Here is a 26,694-nt window from a genome sequence, read left to right as displayed (position 1 = left end):
CTTACCCTCCGCTTTACCTATAACGTGTCACGTGACATGTCAGAATTATTAAGATGAATTGTTAAAAAACTTAAATTTTTAGTGTAATATATCTACGTTTGTTCGTTATCCTTGCAGAAGACTACGCGTGCAACGTGACGATGCGCGGGCACAAGGAGACGCGCGGCGCCGAAGAGTACCTCAAGTTCGACCCGTTCAAGGTGAAGCTGCGCGTCGGCGAGTCCTCCATCTACCTCACGAACCTGTTCGACGGCGACCCCGTGCTGGGGCCCGCCACCAACCGCGTCATCAACGACAACTCGCAGCTGTTCCTCGAGGAGATCCGGCCCGTGCTCGAGCGCTCCCTGGCCGACCTCTTCACCGAGATGGCCAACAAGATCACTTCTAAATTTACCTACAAGGAGCTGTTCCCATAGCGGCGGTGGCCACTCTCTGACCGGAGGGCATCTAGCTAAGTAGCAATATCAAAGATGTGATGTATCTTTAATTATATTTTAAATAAGTACCTATAGTGATTCGGGATCGATAGAAAGTTAGTTTAAGTAATATATAATTAGATTAATAAAATGTATACATGTCCTTTACATTAATCTACGGGACAGTTGCACCAACTATTTTGACAGACTGATCAATATCAACCAGCAGTGAAGTTTGAAACATCCCAATTTAGCGAACGTTTTAAAGGTGACAGACGCTTTGGTGCAACTGCAACCGACCCTAAGCTCGGTCTAAATAGTCTAGCATGCTATAGAATCTATTACTTTGCACTGATTACGAAGTTGACGTTGATGCTTAATATTTACCTAAACTTACCTATTTATTGAGTTAGTTTTTTGGTGGTTTGTATGTTAATTGTTTAAGAATACGGTAGAAGCAATTCTATTATTTTTATATAATTTCTGTAGGAACTTATAATTACAGTCGAATTCATAAATATGTATACTTTTTTCAGTTTATTGCAATTGATTAAGGAGAAGTGTATTCATGTTTATGAACCCGACACTACCATCAATTGTTTGTAAAAACTCAAAACTATTTTACTAAAATAAATGCAGGAATTTCTTAAAATTGGAAATCATTACCATTCCGTAAACGGATGGTCCAATTATATATACAAAGTTAAGTCAGAGTGTTCCCTCTCCATAAAGTCCTTTTTGTCTAAAACATTTAATTGTTGTCTAAGTAAATAGGAAACCTAATCCTGACATTGACACTTTGCGACAGTAAGTTTACTGTTAACAGCAGGTGTCTGTGCTGCCTTCTACAATTATCACACACTTCCTATTAACAGCAAAAAAATGCTTTTTCATATGAGTATCAATTAAAAGATAATGCGCATTATCAATAAAGCGAGTCATTTTGCCCTTGTCCTTGTATTCACTGTATCCAGTCGGGTAGGTAGTATATGAATGTAGCCTTGGCTTAAAGGTTAACGTTAATAGAAGATAAATTACTATAAGGACTAAAGGTACTTTAGTACTAATTGGAGGAATATCTAATAATCGGCGAAAAGTAAAAAGCCTAGAACTTTTAAGATAAATAGGGTTTTTTTCTCTAAAGTAGTATACAGGGTGATTCATGAGACGTGAGCAGGACTAATCCTGCACACTCAGTAACGGATAATTGATTGATCACCGTCGTATTTAGATGAAACAACCACACTTTTTCCTATTTTTTAACTTTTTGGTGAGGACAAATTTAATTCTCTACAATCATGGTCACCCTACAAGACCTAATTAATAAACATAAAACCTCTTTTACGAAGAAAATAAAATGTCAAACCTGAGTGAGATACGAGTTTTCAAAAGTAACCAGACCGTGATGACAGTGATGACATTCAATTTGACACAGAATATCGATAGTTTAGTAATCTAATGTTAGGGTGACCATCCATGTCGTAAATAAATTAATAACTTTTTTTTTCAACACGACTAGAAAATTAACGTTAACCTCACTAATACTGATAGGAAACAGTTGCTTATAACTTACAAAATGCGCAGTGTTAGTCCTGCTCACGTCTCCTGAATCACCCTGTATATATAGCATTGCATATTCTAATTTTATTATCTCCGCTACCCAAAAGTTGCCAGGAATAGATCGCGTTCAAGAAAGACCGTTTGTTGTTACCTCTATCCAAAATATGTCTTCATTTGTTTCTGTGGGTACTTTGATTCTAAACTGTATGGGGCGCGCAATATAAAGTATTGTATTGTATTAGAAAAAGTAAACTTTCTATTTATAACTTGAATAAAAATGATCTTAATTCAATTAATGAATCACTTTACCTAGTACGTCAAATTTAGAACCTACGGAAGATCGAAAATTCGCGCCTACATTTTTCATTTGCCTCCTTTTTCAACTGACAAAGTTGATTTGCCAAACTAAATATAAATAAAAAAGTTGAAGCTTTTCAGGTCGTGTGTCATGTCGTAGTCTCGTACTCGTAACAACCCCAAGATGAGTTTGTACGTAGGTAGGTAGAGTTTGCGAGTGTTATCGTATAAAACTAGATACCGTCAACTTAACGTCAAAAGGATTGTTTTTTCCAGTTTGCTGAGAAAGTAAGTACTCGGTAATCTCGGTATATCTATTAGAATTCAGGTAGGTTAAATTAAAACAAGAGCCTTAAAAATATTATAGTACCTATCCAACCCAATACCTATAATGACGTGTATGGTAAGGAAAAATCCAATGTAAAGTACCATTTTTTTTATTACGTCATACTTAGATTAAGGGCTACTGATGGTGTGAGCTATATACATATACATACATATTCCAAAATAGTAATAGGTAATAGTATAGTCTTTTATTCATCATTCTTCTTAGGCTAGGTTTTTATAATATGAATATAAAAGTAAAATATAAAAACACTTACAAAACAATAAAAAATACATATAAACACATTATAAAAAACCTAACCTAGGGTGCCGCCAGCAGCGGGGCAAGGCCCAAGCTACCGGTGGTCAGGGCTGCAGAAAGAGGAACCGGCGGACTATCCGCGCCGTGTCCAAGATCACCGCCTTCTTCATCTGTCCCTTGTATAGTTATTGTTATACTACCTATTAAATAATGAAAGTAATGATAAAAAATAATAAAAATATTAAATGCACCTACGTAGTAAGTAGTAGTAGGTCGAAAGAAATAATTAGTTGTAACAATTTCCTTAATTATACTTATGAATATAAAACTTAACAAAATATTAATAGAGTTGATAGCTAAGTGAAATGGTTAGGTAAATTCTACATAAACTACTAATTAGTAACTAATCGTAAAAATACTCTTAAGGTCATACCAAAGACACATGTAACTTCGTATAAGATGAATAAAGTCTAAGAAAAAGACGTGCCTCGGAAATCAAGAAAAAGTCATGCCCGGATAGATGGCGCACACAGCTTTGGCCTATGCTCGGCTAGATGGCGTGACGACACCGTTTCATATTTAACAATTTTAACACATAGATATCAGTGAATGAACGACCCATGTTCATGTATAAAAATATAATAACATCATTTATCCATATATATACATTTTTTTGATAATTTTATACATTTTCATTTTGAGTTTTAGTGCTGTGTCGATAGATGTCAGTAAATTTACTGTGACTACAAAATTTACTATGACAGGACCCCTCTATACTATCTATTCTCTTTGCAAGTATACAATGTATGTTGTTGTTGTGACACTTGTGATGGACGACAGATAACCCTACGTGCCAAAAGTGTGCTTTAGACGGACTTTCATTGGTATAAACCAAGTAACATATGCCTTTGATAATTACAAGCATCGTACGTATACCCAGGAAGAGGATCACCAAGTAAGTCATCAAAACATAATGAAACATACATTTTTTCGTTGAATTTGTAACAAACAACAACGAAGAAAATTGACCGAATAATATAAAATACACAGATAGTTCTTACTGTTTCTACTAAATCAAAAACCAAGTGTATTTAACTTTAAAAACGAAAAGATTCCGCATATTGTTAAGTACATCCCACCAAAAACATTCTGTAAAAAACTAGCCAAGTCTCGATGGAGCTGCTTGTTTATCTCTAAAAAGTAATGAAATCTAGACAAAGTCGTGCCAAGTCTAAGGTTCCTTACTGCGATTTCTTTATTATTATAGTTAATGTTGTGTGACTTGGCCGTTGAAGGGTACACAAGGGTACAAAACCAGGTGCTCCATGACACCATTGCACCAATCTGTCGCCAGAACCGCTACCCATTGACGATGGAAAATTGCCACTTGGAAGACGTTGATTCAATAACCATTCAATTGTAGGCTTGATAAAGCTGCGTATTTCAATAATACTTATGTATGGGCGAGCCTGAAACAAACCCTTCTTTTTGGTGCAATGGCAGATTGGTGCAATGGTGTCATGGAGCACCTGGTTTTGTACCCTTGTGTACCCTTCAACGGCCAAGTCACACAACATTAACTATAATAATAAAGAAATCGCAGTAAGGAACCTTAGACTTGGCACGACTTTGTCTAGATTTCATTACTTTTTAGAGATAAACAAGCAGCTCCATCGAGACTTGGCTAGTTTTTTACAGAATGTTTTTGGTGGGATTTCACTTCTTTTTGTAGTGAAAGCGTTGCGAGACTTGCACCTTTTTACATGTAATGTTTTTGATGGGATCTCATCTCTTTTTGTAGGCAGTCCTTCTTTTCGGGTACTCATACCCATACTATGTATACACATATCATAACTAAACATATCTTCATTCATACTCACATCGTACATCGTAGTGTACCTTTACTTTACCTACTATTTGTAGGAACTGCAACAGTAACTTTGTAATATCATATATTTATATGGGATTACAAACTTACGTATGCAGTTCTTAGATCTTTAAAACGTGACTGATATTGCAATATTTTTAGGTTTTCCCTTTATGTGGCCATTAAACCCTAACTCTGTACCAAATTTCAGCTCTCTGAGTTTATGGGAAGTACTAGTTCTATTCTGATGATCATGAGTGAGTTTCATAAATGCGAAACTTTGCTTTCGCTTAACTTCGGAACTAAATGACCTACAGACTTGAAATTTTGGATTTTAAGTATGTGATTATAGCTTACTGGATGACCAAAATTTCTGCGTTCTGGTCTTATCCAGAGGTTCTCAAATAGGGGCCTGAAAATGCGGCGAAATGGTTCCAGTAAAGGATGGTACGGCAGTGCTTGCTTCGCGCTCGACTTGGCGGGGGCACTGCCGTGCCCCCCGATTATAGCAAAAAGAATAGATAGTATAGAGGGGTCCTGTCATTGTCAATTTTGTAGTCACGGTACATTTACTGCCATCTATCGACACACGATTAAAACTTAAAATAAAATTGAAAACATTGTATAAATTAATCAAAATATGTTTACGGATAAATTATTTTTATTTTTTATTTTTTATTGTTCCATACTGACCCATGTTCTTTCACTGATATGAGTTAAAATTGTTGAATATCAAACGGTGTCGTCAACGCCATCTAGCCGAGAATAGGCCAAAGGTATAAATTATAATGGCGCCATCTATTCGAGAATGACTTTTTCTCCACATCCGAGGCACGTTTTTTTCTTAGACTTTATTTATCTTATACGAAGTTATATATATCTCTGATTATAGTAAATATCTTTAAGGAGCAATCTTCATTTGTTGCGCTCGTTATTTGACAACGCCGACCACGTTGCGAACGCTAGGCGGCGCTGCCATCGTGCACGGTCCCAAAAGTACCTTTGTAAATATTGTAAATATATATATTTGTAAATAAAAAAAAACTACAACTGTACATAAGTAGGGATTAAGAATTCGGTTTCAGCTCGTTTCATAAACCCACATTCATATTTTGATGCCTTGCACAATCTGCTATTAAGCGCCATCCTTTAGCCGTCTACTGAACCTCCTGCATAAAAACGTTCACTTTTTATATTAATGATGATTACCGCTCTATAGATACTCAATTAGGCATCTCGGCGGTAGGTTGGTAGATGTCGCCGAAGTATACTTGGGTACTTATTAACTTCCGGTGTAAAAGTAATTTCGTTGAACAAATGATAAAAAATATATAAAGAAACAGCGAGTGTCATTACATTGCGGTATTTGATCAGTCGGCTCATCGGCTAAATTGGATGTTACCTAAATAGTCCGCAATGTAACTAAAATCGAATTTCAAAAATCTTCCCCCTGGACAGGAATCCATACTAATATTATAAAGGCGAAAGTGTGTCTGTCTGTCTGTCTTAACGCTTAAGCAGCTGAACCGATTTAGTTGAAATTAGGTATACTATAGAGATAGTTTGAGTCCCGGGGAAGGAAATAGGATAGTTTTTATGTAGGAAATAATCCCTGAAGAGAGTGCAAAGGGGGATAGAATTGGAAGACGTAATGAATTGCCTAATAATTGAAGTAAGCAATGCGCGAATTGAATGCTTGCTATTAACATTATCCAGGCGCTATACCTACTTTAGCTGCTGTCACTAATTCTACGCAGATGAAGTCGCGGGCAGAAGCTAGTAAGGAATAAGAAATAAGTAAGTAAATAAAACTTCATTACCTACGAGGTGCCTAGTTATTTATATTTTTCGAATAAGGAGTTTACAGTAATCAAATTTAAACTGTAGTGAGACATACTAATATTGAATAATTTTACGGTTACGGTGTATCGCGTACACGGCCGTCGTGAACGCTGCTAACACTGTTCGTGTTTGAGAAAGAAGGCCTAGGCTCTCCGAAACATGTCGCGCGAGTGACATAAAACAAGCGAGTTTACAGTACTTATTTCATTAAAAAAACCTTCTTAATTATAATGTTTATATATATTCATTTCGTGTTATATTTGGTTATATTAAAAATTATAGAAAATTAAAAATTAAGAAGATTGCAAGTAAGAATAGGATATTACTTACTTGCAATATTTATCAGCTACATACATTATGTACTTAATGCGTTAATGTTGACCCATTCGTTTACTAAGTATCCAGTGTAAATTTTTCCTGTTATGCGACTGGTCCGGTCGAATCATTACGCCTAATTTGGCTTAGTATTCTAGGCACTTACCTACTTTTTATTAAGTATATAATCATCATCAATTCATGATTATGATTACATTGTGCTGATCTGATGAAGAAGATGAGCTTGGGTTCACCACAATTGCCTCGATAAGTACCTATGTAATTGAAATAAATAGAAAAGTACAGTTAGTGATAAAAACTTGTATCAAAATTTAATTATCTATAAAAAAACTTCCTATATAAAATGTATTATAAGTTAAAAGGTCCCCAGCCCTACTGCGTGTGCGCGTCGGATATTGCAGCATAGTTCTACTTCACTTAACCAGCCAGGTCTTTGCAATGAGATAATTCTTAACGCGGTTATATAACTTGATCCATTTCATGTCCAATACGATTACGCGATTTTATATTAGTTTTAAACAAACATAATCATTCATTATTCTGAAACCCAAACAATCATACCGGACCTACCTGTTACAATTTTTTATTTTGTTCAGCTAGACAACATTAAAATTAAACACAACAAAAAAAAATGCATACGTTTAAAATGTTTGCCATTTATAATTTTTTGCTACTTAGTCATGTTTGTGTAGAGTACCCTAATGAGTTTATGTACTCGTATAGTTGCAATTTTAACGAAAACAAATGTAGACGATTATGCTGTGTGAAACGGAAATTATTATTTAACGACTCACTCATATACATAGTAGTCATCATCTCCAAGTTTCGAATTTATACCTTATTACTTTAATTAGTAATCAACAGCTATAGAAGTTCTTTTCTTGGACAAACAAAACTCCTGACAGTAAATATAAAAATGAACATAGCTACTGACTTTACAGCCGAGTTCTAACTTATAAAATATCTGTCTTAGTCTGTTCGAGATCCCGCAAACGGTGAAAAATAGAGATAATACTCCTAGGCATCAGGACGAATCTAATGAGGTATCACACGTATTTTTAGGAGTATTATCTCTATATTTTACCGTTTTCAGGATCTCGAACAGACTATCTGTAGCTTCTGCCAGCGACGCCGACTGTGTACAAATAATTATGATGATTAATAAAAACTATCTTATGTCCTTCTTTGAGCCTCAAACTATCCCCATACCAATATATTGATTCTTGAGGAAGCAGAATTAGGTGTATAATTTGTTAAGGTTTTGTGTAGATAATCAACCCGTGCGAAGTCCGGGTCGCTAGTAGAATTATAGATCTAGTCTTAAATAAATAATTCAGTAAGTTAGGTACCATTTCAATAACGAATACGAATCCACCACGACTAAGGCCACGGCTTATCCGCAAAGAATTATGTTTATGTTGTTGCCCTCCCATTCCCATTTCACCCCGTTTGGAGATGATTCGCGGGTCCAGGTTATAAAACCAGCCAAAAACCCACACAAATCTATTCGATCGATTCGATTTGTTTTTGACTTATAAATATGCTGACTTGAAAGTTGATTTGAATAAGGAAGTCTTCTATAGAATCAAGTTTCATGCCAACCTCGCAATAATGCCAAGCTAACAAAACATATAACAGAAAAAAAGATGTAATTCGCTGCAATGAAATAATATAGAAACGGCCTCCTAGCCTAGTCGGTAGTGACTCTGCCTAGGAAGCAGGAGGCCCCGGGTTCGAATCCTGGTAAGAGCATTTATTTGTGTGTTCATCAAAAATATTTGTTCCTGAGTTATGGAGGTTTTCTGTGTACATATATTAATATTTGTATACACAAATGTGTATATTTTAAATCATTTATTTACATACAAAGTTATATACAGTGGTACAACTAAACGTAATTAATAAATATTATGTGTATATTATATATATCGTCGTTTACTTAGTACCCACAACACAAGCCTTATTGAGCTTAAGTACTGTGGGGTGGGACTAGGTCGATCTGTGTAAAATTGTCCTGAATACTTACTTAATACTTATATTTAATATGATATTCGGCCTGGCTTATTGATAGGTAGCTCTTATTTAGGTATTATTTACATGTTATTTACCTAATTAATCATAGACTCATATATAGTAGGTACATTTAATAACATTTCATTTCGTTTCACTTAACTCACAGTTTTCATTTTACAAATTTTGGTTGTGGTCACCTGTATGACGCCATTATTTGGTTCTAGGGTACTATAGATATGGTCTCCCTCCAGTTTTAGAATCCTGGTCATATTTACTAATAATATACAAAAAGCATATGTAGATTTTTTGGAAAATGGTTTCGTTTCGACGCGTTCGCAGGCTGTTCGTCCGGTCTGCTACTTAGTGCAGTACAATTATTTACCACCAATACCACCACCACCACCACCACCAGAAAACTGTTATTTGATATAGGTACCTACATACTCAGATATAAATATCAGGTATTAATTACCGGCAAAGCGGTAAAATAAAACCCTAAATACCCTATTACCCTAAATAGGTAAAGTGAGGATGATTTGGCTTCAATAAGTACGATGATAAATAAGTAGGAGTATCGTTGATTGGATAGATCGTTCAATAATGTAACGGGTGCCTGAAAAACATTTTTCGATTAAGCGTCTGTTGTTTGGTCACTGCAATGTAACTTGTCAAAGGATCAAGGGTCTCCACCTGCACTGATTATGATTAGTTATTTTTGGATGTGTATATAAATATATTGGCGGTATAGAGGCTTATAATGTATCTAGTTGAAATAGACTACTTATTACGACTAAGTAGAGTTCATATTACGTTCTCAGATTATAGTAGTTACCCTATACGATTGACGCGCCTACAACGGCTTAATTAACTCCGGGGTCGGCAAACAAAAAAAACATAGGAACACACCGTCAACAAAAATCTTTAGTTTTTTGAGGTTTAAAAAGCCAAGAATATTGATTTGGCCTGTAACCATGTATGTACACCTAAACGATTTCTTTTTGAAACTAGAAAAACCGCAATTGTATCCTGACAGAGCCGCATGCGGTTTACGAGTCACGATCACGATTAGGCGACCCCGGTATAGTTAACAGGAAACACAGGGCCTGCAGCCAACACCGAAGATCACAACACTGTGGCCATTTTTCTCTGTCACTCTAATTACGCGTTAATTGGTAAAAGAGAAAAATACCCGCAATTTGCGAACTTCGGTGTTCGCGACAGGCCCTCTGATATACATGAATGTTTTACGTCACTGTTGTGGATCGTGGACAACAAGGAAGATACTTTATAAACTGATTAGAAAGGTAGGTACTGATAATACAGTGTCTCATAAAAAAGCAACAACGTTAAAAACCGTAGGTAAGTGATATTGGAGAGAATAGGTGTAAAACAAATGATATTAATTAAATGTGACCCCAAAATCTACACGTAACTTTATTTTGAACTTTTCTTGAATAATAGAAGGTTTCAATAAAAATCTTCTGGAAGTCAGAGGAGGTTCAAGGATTAGTTGGGTGCAGTTCCCCAGAGGAGCGAGGAGCCGAGCTGGCGCAGCGCGCTTGTGGCGCAACACAGGGTCGGCGCCCGCGCCGCTCCCTCGCTACAAATAACAGAAATTTCGGCGCCGCCGCACATTTACCAACAGACACCCAATCGATGCTAACTTCGCAAATAAACTCTGCATCTAAATAGATCACAGTCTCACGTGCGAAAATGAAGGTGTTTCTGGCTTTAACGATCTGTCTGGCTATGACACAAGGGCGTGTTACGCGTAAGTTACATCATTTGCTTATTCAAATATAGTGTGAGGATTAATTACCAGTATTATAGTGTGTTACGGTATATTAGCATATCACGAATATATTAATTAAATAGATTACAGATGCCCCTGCAAAGTGTATATATTCTATTCACCTAAAATAATAATTGCTCATTGCTTAGATAAAGTATTCTGCTTTTGTTGTTTATAGATAGTTGTTGTTTTGATTACGCGACAATGTTATTAAATTTTTCCTTATGCCATGAGATTGGCGGGAGTGGTTGGGCCAAATACAGCTATATGATTGAGGAAATGCAACGGGCCCAAGGTGTTTCCGCTCACCGCTCCCCGCGGCTGTCCGCTGGCCCTTGCTCGGCACCGGATCACCATGAAACGCATATTTCTGTTAAATAATCCTTACAATCCTTTCATTACCTGCATAATAATGTGAATTATGTTTTTACAGCGATGCACATTTCTTAAAATTATTTATATAGTATTTACTGCAAAGCCGGTTTACTATAACTACTTACATTCTTATTCACCTCTAAAGAATTACCATTACATATATGTACATAGGTAGGTAATATGTAACAAGTGCTGTTTTTAAGTGTTAACCTGTTAAAGTGTTCCACCGAACGTCGTCAACGACAAAGGACATTTTCTCAGTTCTGTGTGATTCATACAATACAATACTCTTTATTGCACACCTCACATACACGCAGTCATATGTTATATGTCCATACCATACCGCATGGCCTAGGTCCATGGTATATACATTATACAATACTTATACACTCGTATTTGTTCGCAGCCGACTACTTTCCGCAATGCAAGAAGAGTGACCCAGAAATAAACAAGTGCATCATGCAGGCCATCGAGGTGATGCGGCCGCGCCTGCGCGATGGCATTCCTGAGGTGGGTCACGGGTAGTGTTGACAGCCTAATTCGCATATTTGTTTTTCATCTAAGGTGGCTAAATAATGGAGCAATGTCTACCTCTGGGAAATTTGCGTCATCATAATTATAACTAAGTGAATTGCCTGACCTGTGCCTTATGGTAAAGGTAAATGTGGGAGTTTGATTTTAGGGAATCAATTTTAAATTTACTATCGGGCTCAAAAAGGGAAAGCATAGTCTTTCTTTAATTCAAAATTGAATTAAAAGCGAATTAAGTTATGCATGAATTTTCCTATTGAAAGTAAATCGCTCCCACAGTCTGACCAAATTGTCGTAACCATTGTGTGCATATGACAGGTGAACATCCCGGCGCTGGAGCCGTTCGCGGTGCCCACGCTGAAGCTGGACCGCACGCAGCCCAACCTGCGGCTGAAGGCGGTCGTCAAGAACATCCGCGCCCTCGGCGGCTCCAACTTCGTCGTTGAGAAGCTTAAGTAGGTCACGGCCGGGGACCCATTTCTCGAACTATATTAGTCTAATATTATTAGTGTGTTGTCATGGTAACCCATACGATTTGATAGTTCGTGGACTAATAATATTAGTTTAATACCGTTCGAGAAATGAGGGGCCTCAGAATAATAATGCTTACAAGTAACATGTATTTATACGGCATATTGAAATTTACCTGTACGGATATGATCGTCGTATTTGTCTACGTGTCAGCGTGATAAAACGGTGTCCGTCTCTTTCTATCCCGCAGAGTTAAAAAGTGACAGTTGTTTTATCACGTGGATAAAGCGATCCATAATAGGCTTGCTGAAATCTAAATGAAAAGTTACCTGAATCAATCTTCCATGGCTGAATATAGGCAGTAGATTTTAAAACCTTTGATAACCCGAAATTCCACCAAAAAGGTATCCACAAAAGTAATGCGGAACACACACTGAGAATATAAATAATTTAATATCATGACAGACTCAAAGTTTGCTAACCTAATTCCACTTTGCCAATGAATTAAATTGGTACAATTTTTGTTGGTACAATTTTTTTTTGTGTAACAATTTTTTTGACATTAAGAAATAACATAAATTTATTGATTAAATATTTACCCAATGTAAACAGATACCTATGTCTTAATTATATGTCTATTAAATTGTGTATTGCTATAAATTAAGACCAACGATAAAGTTACTGGGTTTCAAATCGTTAGTGACATTCGTTAGAAGTTTTAAAATTTTGCTATAGAATTCCATTGAATGGAAAGTTTCCGAGCAGGTAATCAATGGGATGACGGCTGCCATAGTCATATATTTATCAGTTTGTCAAATGTAAGTTTGTATGTTGTATTTGCAGGTTGAACTTAAACAACAAGTACGCGGCGGAGGTGCGCCTGTCGCTACCGCACCTGGCCGTGTCGGCGGACTACGACGTGCGCGGCTCGCGCCTGCTCGTGCTCGAGATCGACGGCAAGGGCAAGCTGCGCGGCAACTTCAGTGAGCCAAGCTTTCTTGTCCAGTACACACTAAAGTTGAGAAGCCGATAATAATCGTTTGTCCCTTTCCGGCGTATTGGTATGATGGAAAGGGACAAACGATTGTTATCGGCTTGTCAACTTTAGAAAACGTTTATGAATAAGGGGGTTAATCTTTTAGCGGCATCCAACACTTTCCACCTTGTACCCTTGTTTTTATAAGGACCGTTTGGCCAGTACACAAACACATATTACAGATTAATGCAATTGTTTAAAAAACTAAGTAGGTACCTATGTACATAATTCCCATCACTTATGGTATATGGGATGGGAGACCGAGTTCTGCCGTATTGATTGCGGTTCATCCGTCGTACGTTAATCAGTGTTAGTAACGTCTAACTGTCGGTCTTAGTACTCGTAAAGATAAAGCTTGCAATGCAAGTAAAGATGTTAGAGGTTGTCCAAGTGAAGATCCTTAGTATTGTTGAACGAGGCACACTCGGTTAAAAGCCTAAATATAAAATTAGAATAACATCTATTATGTTTGACTGTAAAATATCTCATACAAAATCCGCGTTTTTTTTTCTTGATTTAACACAACATAACATATTATTATGCCTACATGCGCTTATTGCAATGCTCGCAATACGTTACATTATACTCGTAGCCGCAGGCTACGTACATTACGACAAAAGTAATTCGTGAAGTGTGACAACCGTGTTTCAGAAACATTACGGCTAAATGGCAAATTAATTATGCAGGAATCATGTTGGGAAACCCACGCCAATTGCATCTCATAATACACGTTTTGTTACTCGACGTATGTACGTATTTACCGACTGATCGAGATCGGAATATGAAGTGTTCCGTAATGAGGATAAACAATTGTTAGACAAAGGCCCACTATAGTGAATCAGAATTAATAATGTGTCATTCTAAACATAAATATATGCTTCATTAAAACGCGACTTGGGTTAACAAGTAACAATTTAAATAAGTGCACGCGTTAAGCACAGTAATATATTTTATTTATTAAGAGAACAAACACGTTAAGCAACAAACAAGTGGTTAAATATATTTTTTTTATTACCTATTAATATGTTAATTATGTATAATTGTAAAATAGGTTGGTACAATATAAACAATACAAAATACTAGGTACAATACACAATACACATAATGTACACAATAGATTGGTATAATAAGTAGATATAAATTTTATTTATAATTAGGAATGGAAATGTTACTTATTGCTACCTACCTACGTACGTTCTGGGCTCCAATTAAAAACATGTATCATAAAACTAGACCAACAAACGACTTATTCCTGAAATATGCCAGAAGAATGGTAGATAAAGATAAGTAGATACCTAATATAATGTGCTTATTTTTTACAGCTGGAATATCTGTGATCGCTAAGGGTGCGGCTAAGGTGGTGGAGAAGGAAGGCGTCCGCTACCTGCAGGCGGACAAGATCGTCACGCGCGTGAAGGTTGGACACGGGCAGGTCGCCTTCGACGACACGGAGCGGCCTTTGGCAGGTAAAGTCTTAACAACATCCCTTGAGAGCAGCTAGCCCAGCGGTAAAGTATGCTGCTAACATGGGCTTGATTTTTGGCTCTACTATCTTGGATCATGATTCATGTCACACGAACTATTATTTATCAGTTGTTATCGGTTAAGGAAAAAAAACTTCAGGCAACCGAACTTATTCAATGGAATTTTAAATTGAAATAACTATCCTAAGACATTAATTTGTTTCGTAAAATATAAAACAGTAATGCAATCCGTGGCATGCTGTAAAATAAGAATGAGAAATATCCCCTTGTCAAAAATACAAGGACACCTACCTACCTATATTGTGGTGTAAAATATTGACGGTGTAAGCTGTAAGCATCAGTAGGTATGGTTTGACCTTGGACAAGAATTTAGTTTAGTATTTCTAGTATATCGATCAAGAACGTGCGTACACTAATCGGAAAATTATTCGGTAACCCCGTTGAGAATACAACCGTAACACTTACTGCACATTATTTATTTATGATTTGACTAATGCGAATCAATGTTGTAATAAATACTAAGTGGTTAGTAGGTGCCTGATTAGTATTATGTTAGTTACTTAATTTGTATTAGTTCGGTTACATTGAAAACATATCATAAAAAATTTTTAATAGGTAGGTATCCTTTTCTTTATCTGTATAAAAATTACATTTCTCAATTTAAATCTATAAATTCAGGATTATTTAAATTAGCATTAAGGAAACAATTCAACTGGTATACTACTTTCCGATTGGTCTTCACTCAGAACAAAATTTCTTATTTCACTTTTATAAAGAAACGCTTAAACATTTATATTGTATATTTTATTAGATATTTTATATATACATTTTTAACGTGTTTACTAAAAGTCCTAACGATTTTAAGAAATTTACAATAAAGAGAGTATTTCTGGTAATAAATGTTTTATGCGTTCCAAAGATTTAAATGTACATTTGTTTGGCAGCGGCTTCGGCGGCGAACTTCTTCAATGCCAGCCCAGGCGTGGTGCTGGACATCCTGAGCCCGCTGGTGGACGAGACGGCGGCGGCGGTCCTGAAGGCCTTCCTCAACAAGGTGCTGGCCAAGATCCCCCTGCACGAGGTCCTGCTAGAGGACGACCATGCGTCGCCCTCTTAGTTTAATTTTTCCTAAAATTAAACCAATCTTAAATTGAACGCGCCGACCCCGCGGTTTGCAATCCAGATCTAAATTTCACAGAAGATGCTAACATGTATGTACTTGAATCCAGATTGTAAGACCTTCCCTCCACTGGTCGACGAAATATAAGCGTGAACACATATTGGAGGAGTGGCATGCCATTTTAAGATTGATTTAACCATTACCTATTTAACATTTACAAATTATCATATAAGTTATTTGTAGGAATATTTTAACTATGAAATTTTCTTTGTCCTCTTAAGGACACCAAAGAGTTCTTGTGTACCTGCTATTGTAGGATAAGATTAGAAATTACATGATAAATTTACAAATGTCACTGTTTTTTATTCTTGTGTTAACTATTAACTCTCTTCACCCGTGTGAACTGATTGTAAGAAATATTTCATGTTGTATGAGCAAACAAAGGCTAGATAGTGGTGAGTACCTACCTCACACTCAAATTGATATTTGAACACACATATATTAGCTATGTATCTGTAAATAACTTGGTTCAAGATGAATGTACCTAACCCTTCATCATAAAAGCACAGTATACCCATGTGAAAGTAAAACTTTAATTACCTAATTAAAACTAGCGGCTGTGTGAGTTGTAGATCTCGCGAACACGGCTGCGCTATGCATATTGTAAAATTTCCAAAAAGTGAATCGACCAAAAAATCTACATAATTATCGAACCTGCTCACCAAACTTCATGAGAATCGGTTGAGAAATGCGACCAGGGGGCCGATTTTTTAATTTCGATCGTTCGATTTCATCACTCGAAAATTTGTGGAAAACGGCGAAATGCTTATATTTTTAGAAATTGGGAATCTAGTGGTATTGACCACTCGTTTTCAATTCAATTAGTAGGATTTAAATGCCTAGTAGTGGAGATATTATTGAACGAAATACACGAAACAGAGCGGTCGAATTTCTAAAATCGGCCCCTGTGGACGAAAACACCCGGACATACGAAATCATTTTTGTCCAAGCGGAAACGCTTGCTTGAGACCTGCGCTCCGCTTGCTTGAGACCTGCGCTCCGCTTAGTCAATAAAAATACTCAGTCTGTCAATGTTGTACTACTAACACTTTCATGTACCTACCTACTATGTAAGTTTGGTCTGGCCGGCCACATAAGAGGTCGCTGTCATCGAAATCGATGTGAAGGACTATACTATATTGATTCGTCATAGATTTATGAAAATTACAGTGATCTAGATATCTCTACTGAGTACTTAAATTAAACAAATAAATTAAATAGGTAGGTAGGTATATTTACCACTATATCTAATTGTGATCTTGAACTGTGAATTGAGGTCAATGTTGCGCCTTGCATAGTTTTCATTACAATTTACAATTCATGATTACATTACAATGTGATTATAACGCTATAATTAAAATACTGCAGCAGATGAACTGGAACCGTAATTATAAAACGGTTAGTTTGGGCATGTTTGGCCTAGTTGATGGTAGCCCTGTCTGTTCAGCTGATGATCCTGGGTCAGAAGGAATGTACCTATGATACCTATCTACGATTGTCTTCAAACTGATCAAACATAGAACCCAAGTTGAATCGGCCTGTCGGAGCTTAAGATTCTTCGTGTATCTAAGGACTAGGGACGAAGTGGCATGAAAGAGCCACTTGCGTTATTTTGCATGTGCGAGTATTTATTATTTTAAGTGAAATTTTCCGTCATTCTACAAATTCAAAATACCCTGTGAAACTACCGAAATAATGCAATTGTATTATAACAAAATTATAACTATACAAAGAATATTACAGTTGTCTAGTTCCGATTGTATGCATGCAATTTATTTATTGATTTCAATCAAGTTGCCTTAGACCTTAATGGCGAGGTTGAATCCTTTCCACATATGGCATATCGCACTGTACCTAAACTAGTTTTCTTCTTTTATAAATACTGAATCCTTCAATAAATGTCTTAGATCAGGTTTGAAATCACATAGGGCACTACGTATTAAATGAAAGATGGGGTTAAAATTAATGAAGTTAATTTTACTCGCGGTGTGTGCTGTATGTGTCAGCGGGAGGCGCTTGCCGACTGGCCGAAATGACACCACGGAAACTGATAATCATCAAAACAACCCGTTATGTAAGTTAAAACAACATCATTACATAATATATTGGATACATTATTTATTTAATTCATGGGCTTGTTCTCAAAGAAAAATTGTTCCTAGTAATTATAATATAATAGGTAACCATCACTAAACTTTACCGTAAATATTCGATTTCATAGCGTTGTAGTAATAACTTTCTAATTTTACGTAATTTAGCCTTAGGTACTCATTATCAAATATAGAACAGTTAAATATAGAACAAATGTTAAGCATTTTTCCCATAACCTTAGAGTTACGTATACCTAGCTAATATTTGACGCACACAATGTAACCTTTCTCGAGTGACTGATGGGGACAGTGGGTACTCGTCCCCGTTGTATGAAATCGCCTCTGTGATATTACGTTCGTGGGACTTAAAGGTAACTTTTTCTGCCGACGCGAGATTCCAGGGACTCCAGGGATTAATTATACCAAAATACAAAGTATCTGTGTTTTTAATTTTGTTAGCGGAGTGTCACTACAGCGACCCGGCGGTGAGCAAGTGCATCGAGCGCGTGGCGACGGCGGCCCGCAGCGTGCTTGCTCGTGGCGCGCCCGCGCTGGGCGTGCAGCCACTCGAGCCGCTGCGCGTGCCCAGCATCCGCCTGCGCCAGCACAACGTGCCCGCGCGCAGCTTCAAGTACGACGCCTGGCTCGCCGACGTCACGCTCCACGGACTCACCGACTACTCTTTCAACAGATTAGAGTAAGTGCCCTGAAAACGATAATCTGCTTACATTTCTGTTATTGCGTATTTTTTTCAATATAATTAGCAAAAACAAATTAAGTATCTCTAACGCTGTCCATATTTTTAGTTAATTACCACCCTCGATCCACTCGTAATTCCTATCAGTGACAAACATGCTGTCTACTCCTAGATAGGATATATGTTTAATGGTTCACCTTATTAGAAGTTAGGATAGGTAAGTACCTAACTAATATCTCAAGTAGGAACCTTTAAGGAAATATAAGCTATAATATTTAGCAAAGCAAAAATTATTATATACGAGAAATATAGGCACTAATATATCATGATATGATATTCTTTTGAATTGCGAATCCGAACTGCCTTTGCGATTTGATATATTATTATTTATCTATAGATTTTTAAGTTTTATTATGTTTATTATTTACTGTAATTTGGCACCATATTTATTATTCCATAGTTATTAAGTAGGTAGCTAGTTAGTAGTGGCGATTTAGCAAACGCAAAATCCGGCATGTCGTCATCATTTACAATATCGCCAAAATATTAAGTAAGAGGTCGATGTTGACATGCCGGAGCCCCGGACAGCGGGCATGTGGTCACCGGCAGTGCAGTAATTAATGCTTCTCTTTGACAGTGTTTACCCAGAAGAGCTGAAGGTCACCACGAACATCAGCTTGCCGCTTCTGGCCATGTTCAGCGAGTATGTGATACTCGGAGAATTCCAAATGCTTCCCGTTGAATCTACTGGGAAGATGTCTGTCAATTTTAGTGAGTATTCCGAATCTACATTTGTAATCTCTGTAAAATATTCATGAGACCGGAGACTTTCCTAATACCTCAGCCAGTCGGTATTTATTCAGCTTACTGAATAAGTTGCGATATGCTGAATTGTAGTATTTGTAGGTCACGGCCAATCCAGGTATACGTTTTTAAACGGTGACTTCCTTCAAAATAATCAGTGAAGTACATAAGGCCTGATTCGAATTCAATCTGCCAAATTGAAAACCCTATTAATGGTACTGAAGCTAGCTGAATCAAGATTTGTTTTTCCATAATTTATTGAAAATTTGTTTAAAAATTGTTATTTATAAGTAAATTCATCATTTTCCATTTCTTCCCGCTCCTGTCGTTAGTTTTGTTGTATGCCCTCCATCATACATCCGACAGTGTTTTTTGACAGTTTCTTAGTTTGAGTCCTACCAAGAACAATGTTTATTTTGAAATATTATATTGCATATAGTTTTTGTTGTTTTAACGAACTAATTCCTTGGACACTCCACTCCATACCGTTCAATAGGTCAATACTGTGGGACTTTGTTGAGTCAAGTTTTTTGGTCCGATTTCGAGGGTACTGGCTTAAGCATGCTGATTGCCTCATAAACATCGTGGATCATCTCCAAATATTATCAAAGTAATATTGGAAATCCGCATTATTAAACTAAAGCTGCGAACCGTTTCTTTTAGTGATGTTGGTGTCGATTTCTCTGTCGAAAAGTAACCAATGCCCGGTAACTGACACCACATCGACGAAATTCCTGATACGCCAGATATTTGAAGATATGTCTAGATCCTCATTGTTTCATGGATATTGCAATGAAATTACCTTTCAGTATTGGTATAATATTAGGTAACAGGTTATGTTGGAAATTAGTTATGTGCAAGTTTCTTCCATACTTATCAAGTTTTTGACAGCAATTTGGCGCCTAATTAAAAAGACGGCGGCGTTTATTTGATTTTTTTGATCATCTTAGAATTGATAAAAAAAAAATTTTTTGGTATAATAATTTTGTGATTCTGATAATTATAATGTCGTAGTGTATATATAAAGTAAGCTAGAAAATATCCAAGAAAAATCACTCTGAATTTGTCAAATTTGTTTCGAATCAGGGGGCCAATTTTTGAAATTCGATCGCTCGATTTCGTCACTCGAAAATCGGTGGAAAACGGGGAAATGCTAATTTTTGAAATACGTGCGGTCGAAATTTGGAAACTATTGGTATTGACCACTCGATTTCAATTCTATTAGTAGAATTTAAATGCCTAGTAGTGGAGATATTATTTAACGAAATACACGAAATCGAGTGGTCGAAATTCAAAAATCGGCCCCCAGGCCTTAGTTCATTTTGCAAAGTCGAAAGAGTAGGCAGTGTGAGTTAATTATAAAGAGTTGTTGGTGATCTGGATAATGATTCAGATTAGATTGTAGAAATGAATCTTTTGTAACATCCCCGTTAATATTGTAAATGATAAACTATTCCCTCTCTCTTTAAGCGATAACCGCTGACTCGAATAAGATGAAAGTTGGTATGGAGATGCTTTGAGTTCCGGGAAAGGTTAATTTTTATCAAGGAAATCATGATTCTACTACGAGTATATTATTTATTAGTACATCTATCTATCTATATATATAAATGCAAGTGTCCTGACTGACTGACTGATTCATCAACGCAGAGCCGAAACTACAAAAGCCAGAAAGTTGAAATTTGCACACCAGATTACATTTATAAAGTATACAAGAGATAAGAAGCGATTTTGAGAAATTCAACCCCTAAGGGGGTTAAAAAGGGGATGAAAGTTAGTATGGGGTTAAAGTTTTCTTTTAAGCTAGGAATTTGAAACTTCTTAAAAAGATATATTATTAAAATACAAGAAAACTAATTTCAGCGTTTTTGAAAATTCATCCCCTGAGGTGGTGAAAAAGGGGTTGAAAGTTTGTATGGATATCAAAAATTTTTTGAGTGGTGGACTTGAATCTTTGTATTTAGGGATATAATTAGAAGACAGGAAAAGTAATTTCAGCGTTTTGTAAAATTCATCCCCTAACAGGGTTAAAAAGGGGTTGAAAATTTTAAACCATTACAAATGCTTTGAAACTTCTTAGAAAGGCATAATAGCCGATAAGAAAAAAAAGTGATTGCAACGTTTTTGGAAATTCAACCCCTAAGGGGGTTAAAAAGGGGATGAAAGTTCGTCTTCGGGTGCAAATTTTATTTAAGCTAGGAACTTGAAACTTTGTAAAAACGTATCAAATTCAAAAATGAGAAAACTAATTTCAGCGTTTTAGAAAATTCATCCCCCAAGGTGGTGAAAAAGGGGTTGAAAGTTTGTATGGATATCAAAATTTTTTTCGAGCGCGGGACTTGAATCTTTGTATTTGGGGATAATATTAGAAGACAATAAAAGTAATTTCAGCGTTTTGTAAATTTCATCCCCTAACAGGGTTAAAAAGGGGTTGAAAGTTTGTATGGGGTTAAAGTTTTCTTTTGAGCTAGGAATTTGAAACTTTGTTAAAAGATATATTATTAAAATACAAGACAAGTAATTTCATCGTTTTAGAAAATTGAGGGATCAAGGTGGTAAAAAAGGGGTTGAAAGTTTGTATGGATATCAAACATTTTTTCGAGTGTGGGACTTGAATCTTTGTATTTAGGGATATTATTAGAAGACAGGAAAAGTAATTTCAGGGTTTTGTAAAATTCATCCCCTAACAGGGTTAAAAAGGGGTTGAAAGTTTGAATCCAATACAAATGGTTTTAAAACTTCTTAGAAAGGCATAATAGCCAATTACAAAAAAAAGTGATTGCAACGTTTTTGGAATTTCAACCCCTAAGGGGGTTAAAAAGGGGATGGAAGTTCGTCTGCGGGTGCAAATTTTATTTTAAGCAAGGAACTTGAAACTTTGTAAAAACGTTTTAAATTAAAATATAAGAAAACTCATTTCAACGTTTTTGACGTGGTGAAAAAGGGATTGAAAGTTTGTATGGATATCAAACATTTTTTCGAGTGCGGGACTTGAATCTTTGTATTTGGGGATACAATTAGAAGACAATAAAAGTAATTTCAGCGTTTTGTAAAATTCATCCCCTAACAGGGTTAAAATGGGTTTCAAAGTATGAATCCATTACAAATGCTTTGAAAATTCTTAGAAAGGCATAATAGCCGATTACAAAAAAAAGTCATTGCAACGTTCTTGGAAATTCAACCCCTAAGGGGGTTAAAAAGGGGATGAAAGTTCGTCTTCAGGTGCAAATTTTATTTGAAGCTAGGAACTTGAAAATTTGTAAAAAGTATTATATTAAAATACAAAGTAATTTCAGCAACCAACATCAAAATCCACTTGACTTAAAACTTCATACAACTTGCTAAAAAAGAAAAGTACTTGCTTGGATATGAAAATTATAGGTACTTAAGATGTAAAATGTTGAAGATAAGATTCCACGCGGACGAAGCTGTTGCCCGCGACTTCGTCCGCGTGGAATCTTATCTTCAACATTTTACATCTTTAGTACCTATAATTTTCATATCCAAGCAATGTTGAAATTAAGTACTTTTCTTTTTTAGCAAGTTGTATGAAGTTTTAAGTCAAGTGGATTTTGATGTTGGTTGCTAAAATTACTTTTCTTGTATTCTCATAATAGGTACCTATGCCCTTATACAAAGATTCAAGTTCGGCACTCACAAAATATCTGATCTCCATACAAACTTTCAACCCCTTTCTCACCACCTTGGGGAATGATTTTCAAAAATGCTTGAAGTAGTTTTCATGTTTTTTTTAATTTAATACCTTTTTTTTGCAAAAAGTTCAAGTTCCTAGCTTAAAATTAAATTTACACCCCAAGACGAACTTCCATCCCCTTTTTAACCCCCTTAGGGCTTGAATTTCCAAAAGCGTTGCAATTACTTTTTTTGTAATCGGCTAATATGTCTTTCTAAGAAGTTTCAAAGCATTTGTAATGGATTCAAACTTTGAACCCCATTTTAACCCTGCTAGGGGATGAATTTATTTATTATTTATTAGTACATATTGAATATATTGAACTGAGATCCCTTTCCTCTTATTTAATTATTAAACGAGAAGGCAAGATGATAAGCTGATTTTGACGAGTAGGTATAAAGTTTTCCTCCTGTTGATGAGCAGCTCAGTGCACGGCGTCGATCGAGGCGGTGGGCGCGCGCGCACATAAGCGGCTAGTGGTGCGCGACGCCGCCGTGCGCCTGCGCTGCGCGGGCCCGCTGCACGCGGACCTCATGGAGGCGCACTCCTCCACCAGCGAGATGGGTAACAAACACTTCGCTGTGCCCTGTGTAGTATAGTTACTAAAGTAAACGTCATATCTACAAAACCCACAGAATGTCTGTTTTGAGTAAACATTTTAACCGCGAAGCAATTATTTCGGTACATCAAATGTACCTACCTATTTTATTTATAAATTATTTTTATTAGATAGAGCAAAAATGGCTTTCTATCAGAAATTAAACAAAAGTTCAGCATAAGTATTATAAATATATTTACCACCCATGTCGAATCAAGCACTAGGAAATATAAATGTATGTACCTTCTTATAATTATACATTTCCATTTTGTACTTATACGATATATAAGAGATAAGTAGATGATAGTCATGGTTCTACAAAAGTAATGCACACTAAATGTTACCCAACGTTATTACACCCGGAAGGCAAATAATACAGCTAACTTCCATGAAACAAGAAAATATCGATTATACCTACCCAAGAGTACAATCAAAATTAATTTGACGCGCTCTCCAACTCTTCATTATGCAACCTCAACCTACAATTCAAAACAGTTTAATACCAAGTACTTATTTAGAGGAAATTGACATTGATGCGCACGTAACACGTTGTTGTTTTCAGAAATGATAACGGAGCACATAGCGCGCATGCACGCCGGCGACATCGCGGGCGAGGTGCAGCCCGCGCTGGAGACTGCGCTGGCCATGGTGCTGGAGGACGTGGCCAACAAGTTCCTCAAGCACCTCCCTGCCGACTCTGTCTTCCCCAACTAGCACTATTGATTTACACTGATACTGCCTCATTGACACCGTGCTACAGCTTTCAGTATTTTTTTGTAATAATTGTAGTGTTTGTAATATAAATAAGCTCTGTGGCCGTTCGCAATCTTTACGCCGGACAGGATAGCGACCTAGGCCTGTGTACCGGGGCGATGGGCGCCGTGGCGGGCTGTACATGGTAGGTATTTAGTACATACTATGTACTTACCGCCTATACCTATGTGTGTAATGAAGAAATATTTTATTTCACTAAGCAAATAACAAACAAACAATTTTAAGGCTAGATAAAGTCAAATTTACGAATTTATCCATTTACGCCGAGTAATATGTCACACCTTTTACGATAAAAAAATCAGTGGATTTTTTTTAGTATTATTGAGGTTTTTGCTGAAACATTTGGATGAATGAGTTTTCTTTCTAGAGAAGGAAAAATAGCAATCATACAAATGTATTTAACAATAAATCCTTAAGTTTCTTATAGTTATACCTAATAGTACATATTAAATTAATGAAGAGGTATGTATTATTGAACTTTCGATTAAACATACGCAATTTTAAACAATATTTTGAGGCTGCCCTGTAAGTGTTTAACATAATTTATTCCTTGGAGTATGTAGGTACCTATTTATTAACCGACTTCCAAATCTAAAAGGAGGAGGTTATGAATTCGGTTGTATGTTTTTTGATACACAATTTTTACCTACTAGGTATAAATATTGTACAATGTTGATGGATGAATTTAGGATTTAAATAAAATGTACTGCGATAGTTCTTTATACGATAACAGTGTATTATTTTTAATTCTATGAAATTAAAAAAATATAAGACAAAACCCGACTGCAAAAAAGCTATCTTTAGAAAAAAATTAAAAAAAAACTGAAAAGCAAAAAACAAGTTCAGTAGTCAAGAACATTGAATCAGTTTCATGATTAACATTTCGTATGTCAATTTTGGGCCTTGGAGTTTAAAAATAATGTCCAAATCGCTTGTGACGGATCCGGAACGAGGCATACGAATCGTTATGACACAGATAAAACAAACTATACATTCTTATACGAAACACCAACTTCAACAGTCGGGACCCATTATTGTCGTCAACATTAGTGCCGCAGCCTAGACTTTTAATGGGTCCCGACTGTTGAAGTTGCTGTTTCGTATAAGAATGTATAGTTTGTTTTATCTGTGTCATAACGATTCGTATGCCTCGTTCCGGATCCGTCACAAGCGATTTGGACATTATTTTTAAACTCCAAGGCCCAAAATTGACATACGAAATGTTAATCATGAAACTGATTCAATGTTCTTGACTACTGAACTTGTTTTTTGCTATTCAGTTTTTTTTTAATTTTTTTCTAAAGATAGCTTTTTTGCAGTCGGGTTTTTTTATTTTCTAAATTATCTTTTTTTTATTTAACACTTTTTAGTTAGTATATTATAAATTAAAAAACCGGCCAAGTGCGAGTCGGACTCGCGTTCCAAGGGTTCCGTATATTACACAATTTTTAACAATCAGTGCCGGATTAAGATATTTTGATGCCCTAAGCATTTCTAGGTGCCCCCTCTCCCTTAGGGTCATCAAGATTACATTGATTTTTTGGTAAATTGAGAGAAGTTCATTGCCGCATTACAGCTGAGAATGGAAATCAGTCACATCATTTTATCACGAAAATTGACAGTGCCGTAGCAGTAATGTTGCAACAGAGTACCTAATGCTGTTGCAGTCGCCACCCAAATGTCACCTTTATCATAGTTTAGAAAGTAATAGAAACGCGAGCGAAGCGAGCGCGGAAATTTTTCGATATAAAAACGCAATATGATAGACAGTTGTACATTTTTACTTTTAGTATGGAAATCAGTCACATCATTTTATCACGGAAGTTGACAGTACTGCAGCAGTAACGTTGCAACAGAGTAATGTTGCTGCAGTCGCCACCCGAATGTCACCTTTATCATACCTTATATAGTTATTGAAAACGCGAGCGAAGCGAGCGCGAAAATTTTTCGATATAAAAACGCAATTTTACTTTTAGTTCCAACCAGGCGCGAATCCAGGATTTCATACAGAGAAGGGATGGGACAGTTTTCTATCAGCCTAGCTTCGCATAGGGCTCGATATTTAAGGGTCTCAGCGAGGTTGTTTTCATGCATAAAATATGCAAGAAAGTAGAGCTTGGAATTGAATTGGCGAAGTGTGAGAAAGGCAGTAGGCCCAGCTGCGAAAGAGGAAAGCTTGGATTTGGATCCACGCCCAAGTGTAATTAAGGCAGAAGATCAATTTTTGCCGTAAGGCAGAAGGCCTCGCATA

At 36.4% G+C, this 26,694-nt stretch overlaps 4 protein-coding genes across 4 annotated transcripts in view; 3 read left to right on the top strand and 1 right to left on the bottom strand.

The window, feature by feature from the left end:
* LOC134678099 (uncharacterized) overlaps positions 1-1,279 on the top strand; it is a 36,629-nt gene extending 35,350 nt beyond the window's left edge. Inside the window, exon 11 of the mRNA XM_063536548.1 lies at positions 118-1,279. Within this exon, the coding sequence (XP_063392618.1) occupies positions 118-416 (299 nt within the window). The 3' untranslated portion in view covers positions 417-1,279. The remainder of the gene's footprint in view (positions 1-117) is intronic.
* Positions 1-26,694, bottom strand: part of LOC134678818 (protein archease-like) — a 233,500-nt gene that overhangs the window by 171,684 nt on the left and 35,122 nt on the right. The window lies entirely within an intron of this gene.
* On the top strand, positions 10,466-16,081 carry LOC134678814 (circadian clock-controlled protein daywake-like). The gene is made up of 7 exons (XM_063537518.1): positions 10,466-10,688; positions 11,491-11,594; positions 11,934-12,070; positions 12,930-13,069; positions 14,445-14,588; positions 15,551-15,722; positions 15,896-16,081. The coding sequence occupies exons 1-7, from the start codon at positions 10,631-10,633 to the stop codon at positions 15,909-15,911; spliced, it is 771 nt and encodes a 256-aa protein (XP_063393588.1). The 5' UTR covers positions 10,466-10,630; the 3' UTR covers positions 15,912-16,081.
* Positions 17,684-25,777, top strand: LOC134678811 (uncharacterized). The gene is made up of 5 exons (XM_063537514.1): positions 17,684-17,860; positions 18,336-18,573; positions 19,211-19,344; positions 23,495-23,635; positions 24,232-25,777. The coding sequence occupies exons 1-5, from the start codon at positions 17,737-17,739 to the stop codon at positions 24,381-24,383; spliced, it is 789 nt and encodes a 262-aa protein (XP_063393584.1). The 5' UTR covers positions 17,684-17,736; the 3' UTR covers positions 24,384-25,777.

This window comes from Cydia fagiglandana, chromosome Z (assembly GCF_963556715.1).
Source record: "Cydia fagiglandana chromosome Z, ilCydFagi1.1, whole genome shotgun sequence".
Taxonomy (NCBI): Eukaryota; Metazoa; Arthropoda; class Insecta; order Lepidoptera; family Tortricidae; genus Cydia; species Cydia fagiglandana.
This window is presented reverse-complemented; position numbering and strand designations above follow the sequence as displayed.

Excerpts from the sequence above, each read along its gene's own strand:
- LOC134678814 (XM_063537518.1), top strand. The coding sequence starts at position 10,631 with ATGAAGGTGTTTCTGGCTTTAACGATCTGTCTGGCTATGACACAAGGG. Across the intron at positions 10,689-11,490 it reads GACACAAGGGCGTGTTACGC|CCGACTACTTTCCGCAATGC; the intron begins GTAAGTTACATC and ends ATTTGTTCGCAG. Across the intron at positions 14,589-15,550 it reads CACGGAGCGGCCTTTGGCAG|CGGCTTCGGCGGCGAACTTC; the intron begins GTAAAGTCTTAA and ends TTTGTTTGGCAG.
- LOC134678811 (XM_063537514.1), top strand. The coding sequence starts at position 17,737 with ATGGGGTTAAAATTAATGAAGTTAATTTTACTCGCGGTGTGTGCTGTA. Across the intron at positions 17,861-18,335 it reads TCATCAAAACAACCCGTTAT|CGGAGTGTCACTACAGCGAC; the intron begins GTAAGTTAAAAC and ends TAATTTTGTTAG. Across the intron at positions 19,345-23,494 it reads GAAGATGTCTGTCAATTTTA|CTCAGTGCACGGCGTCGATC; the intron begins GTGAGTATTCCG and ends GTTGATGAGCAG.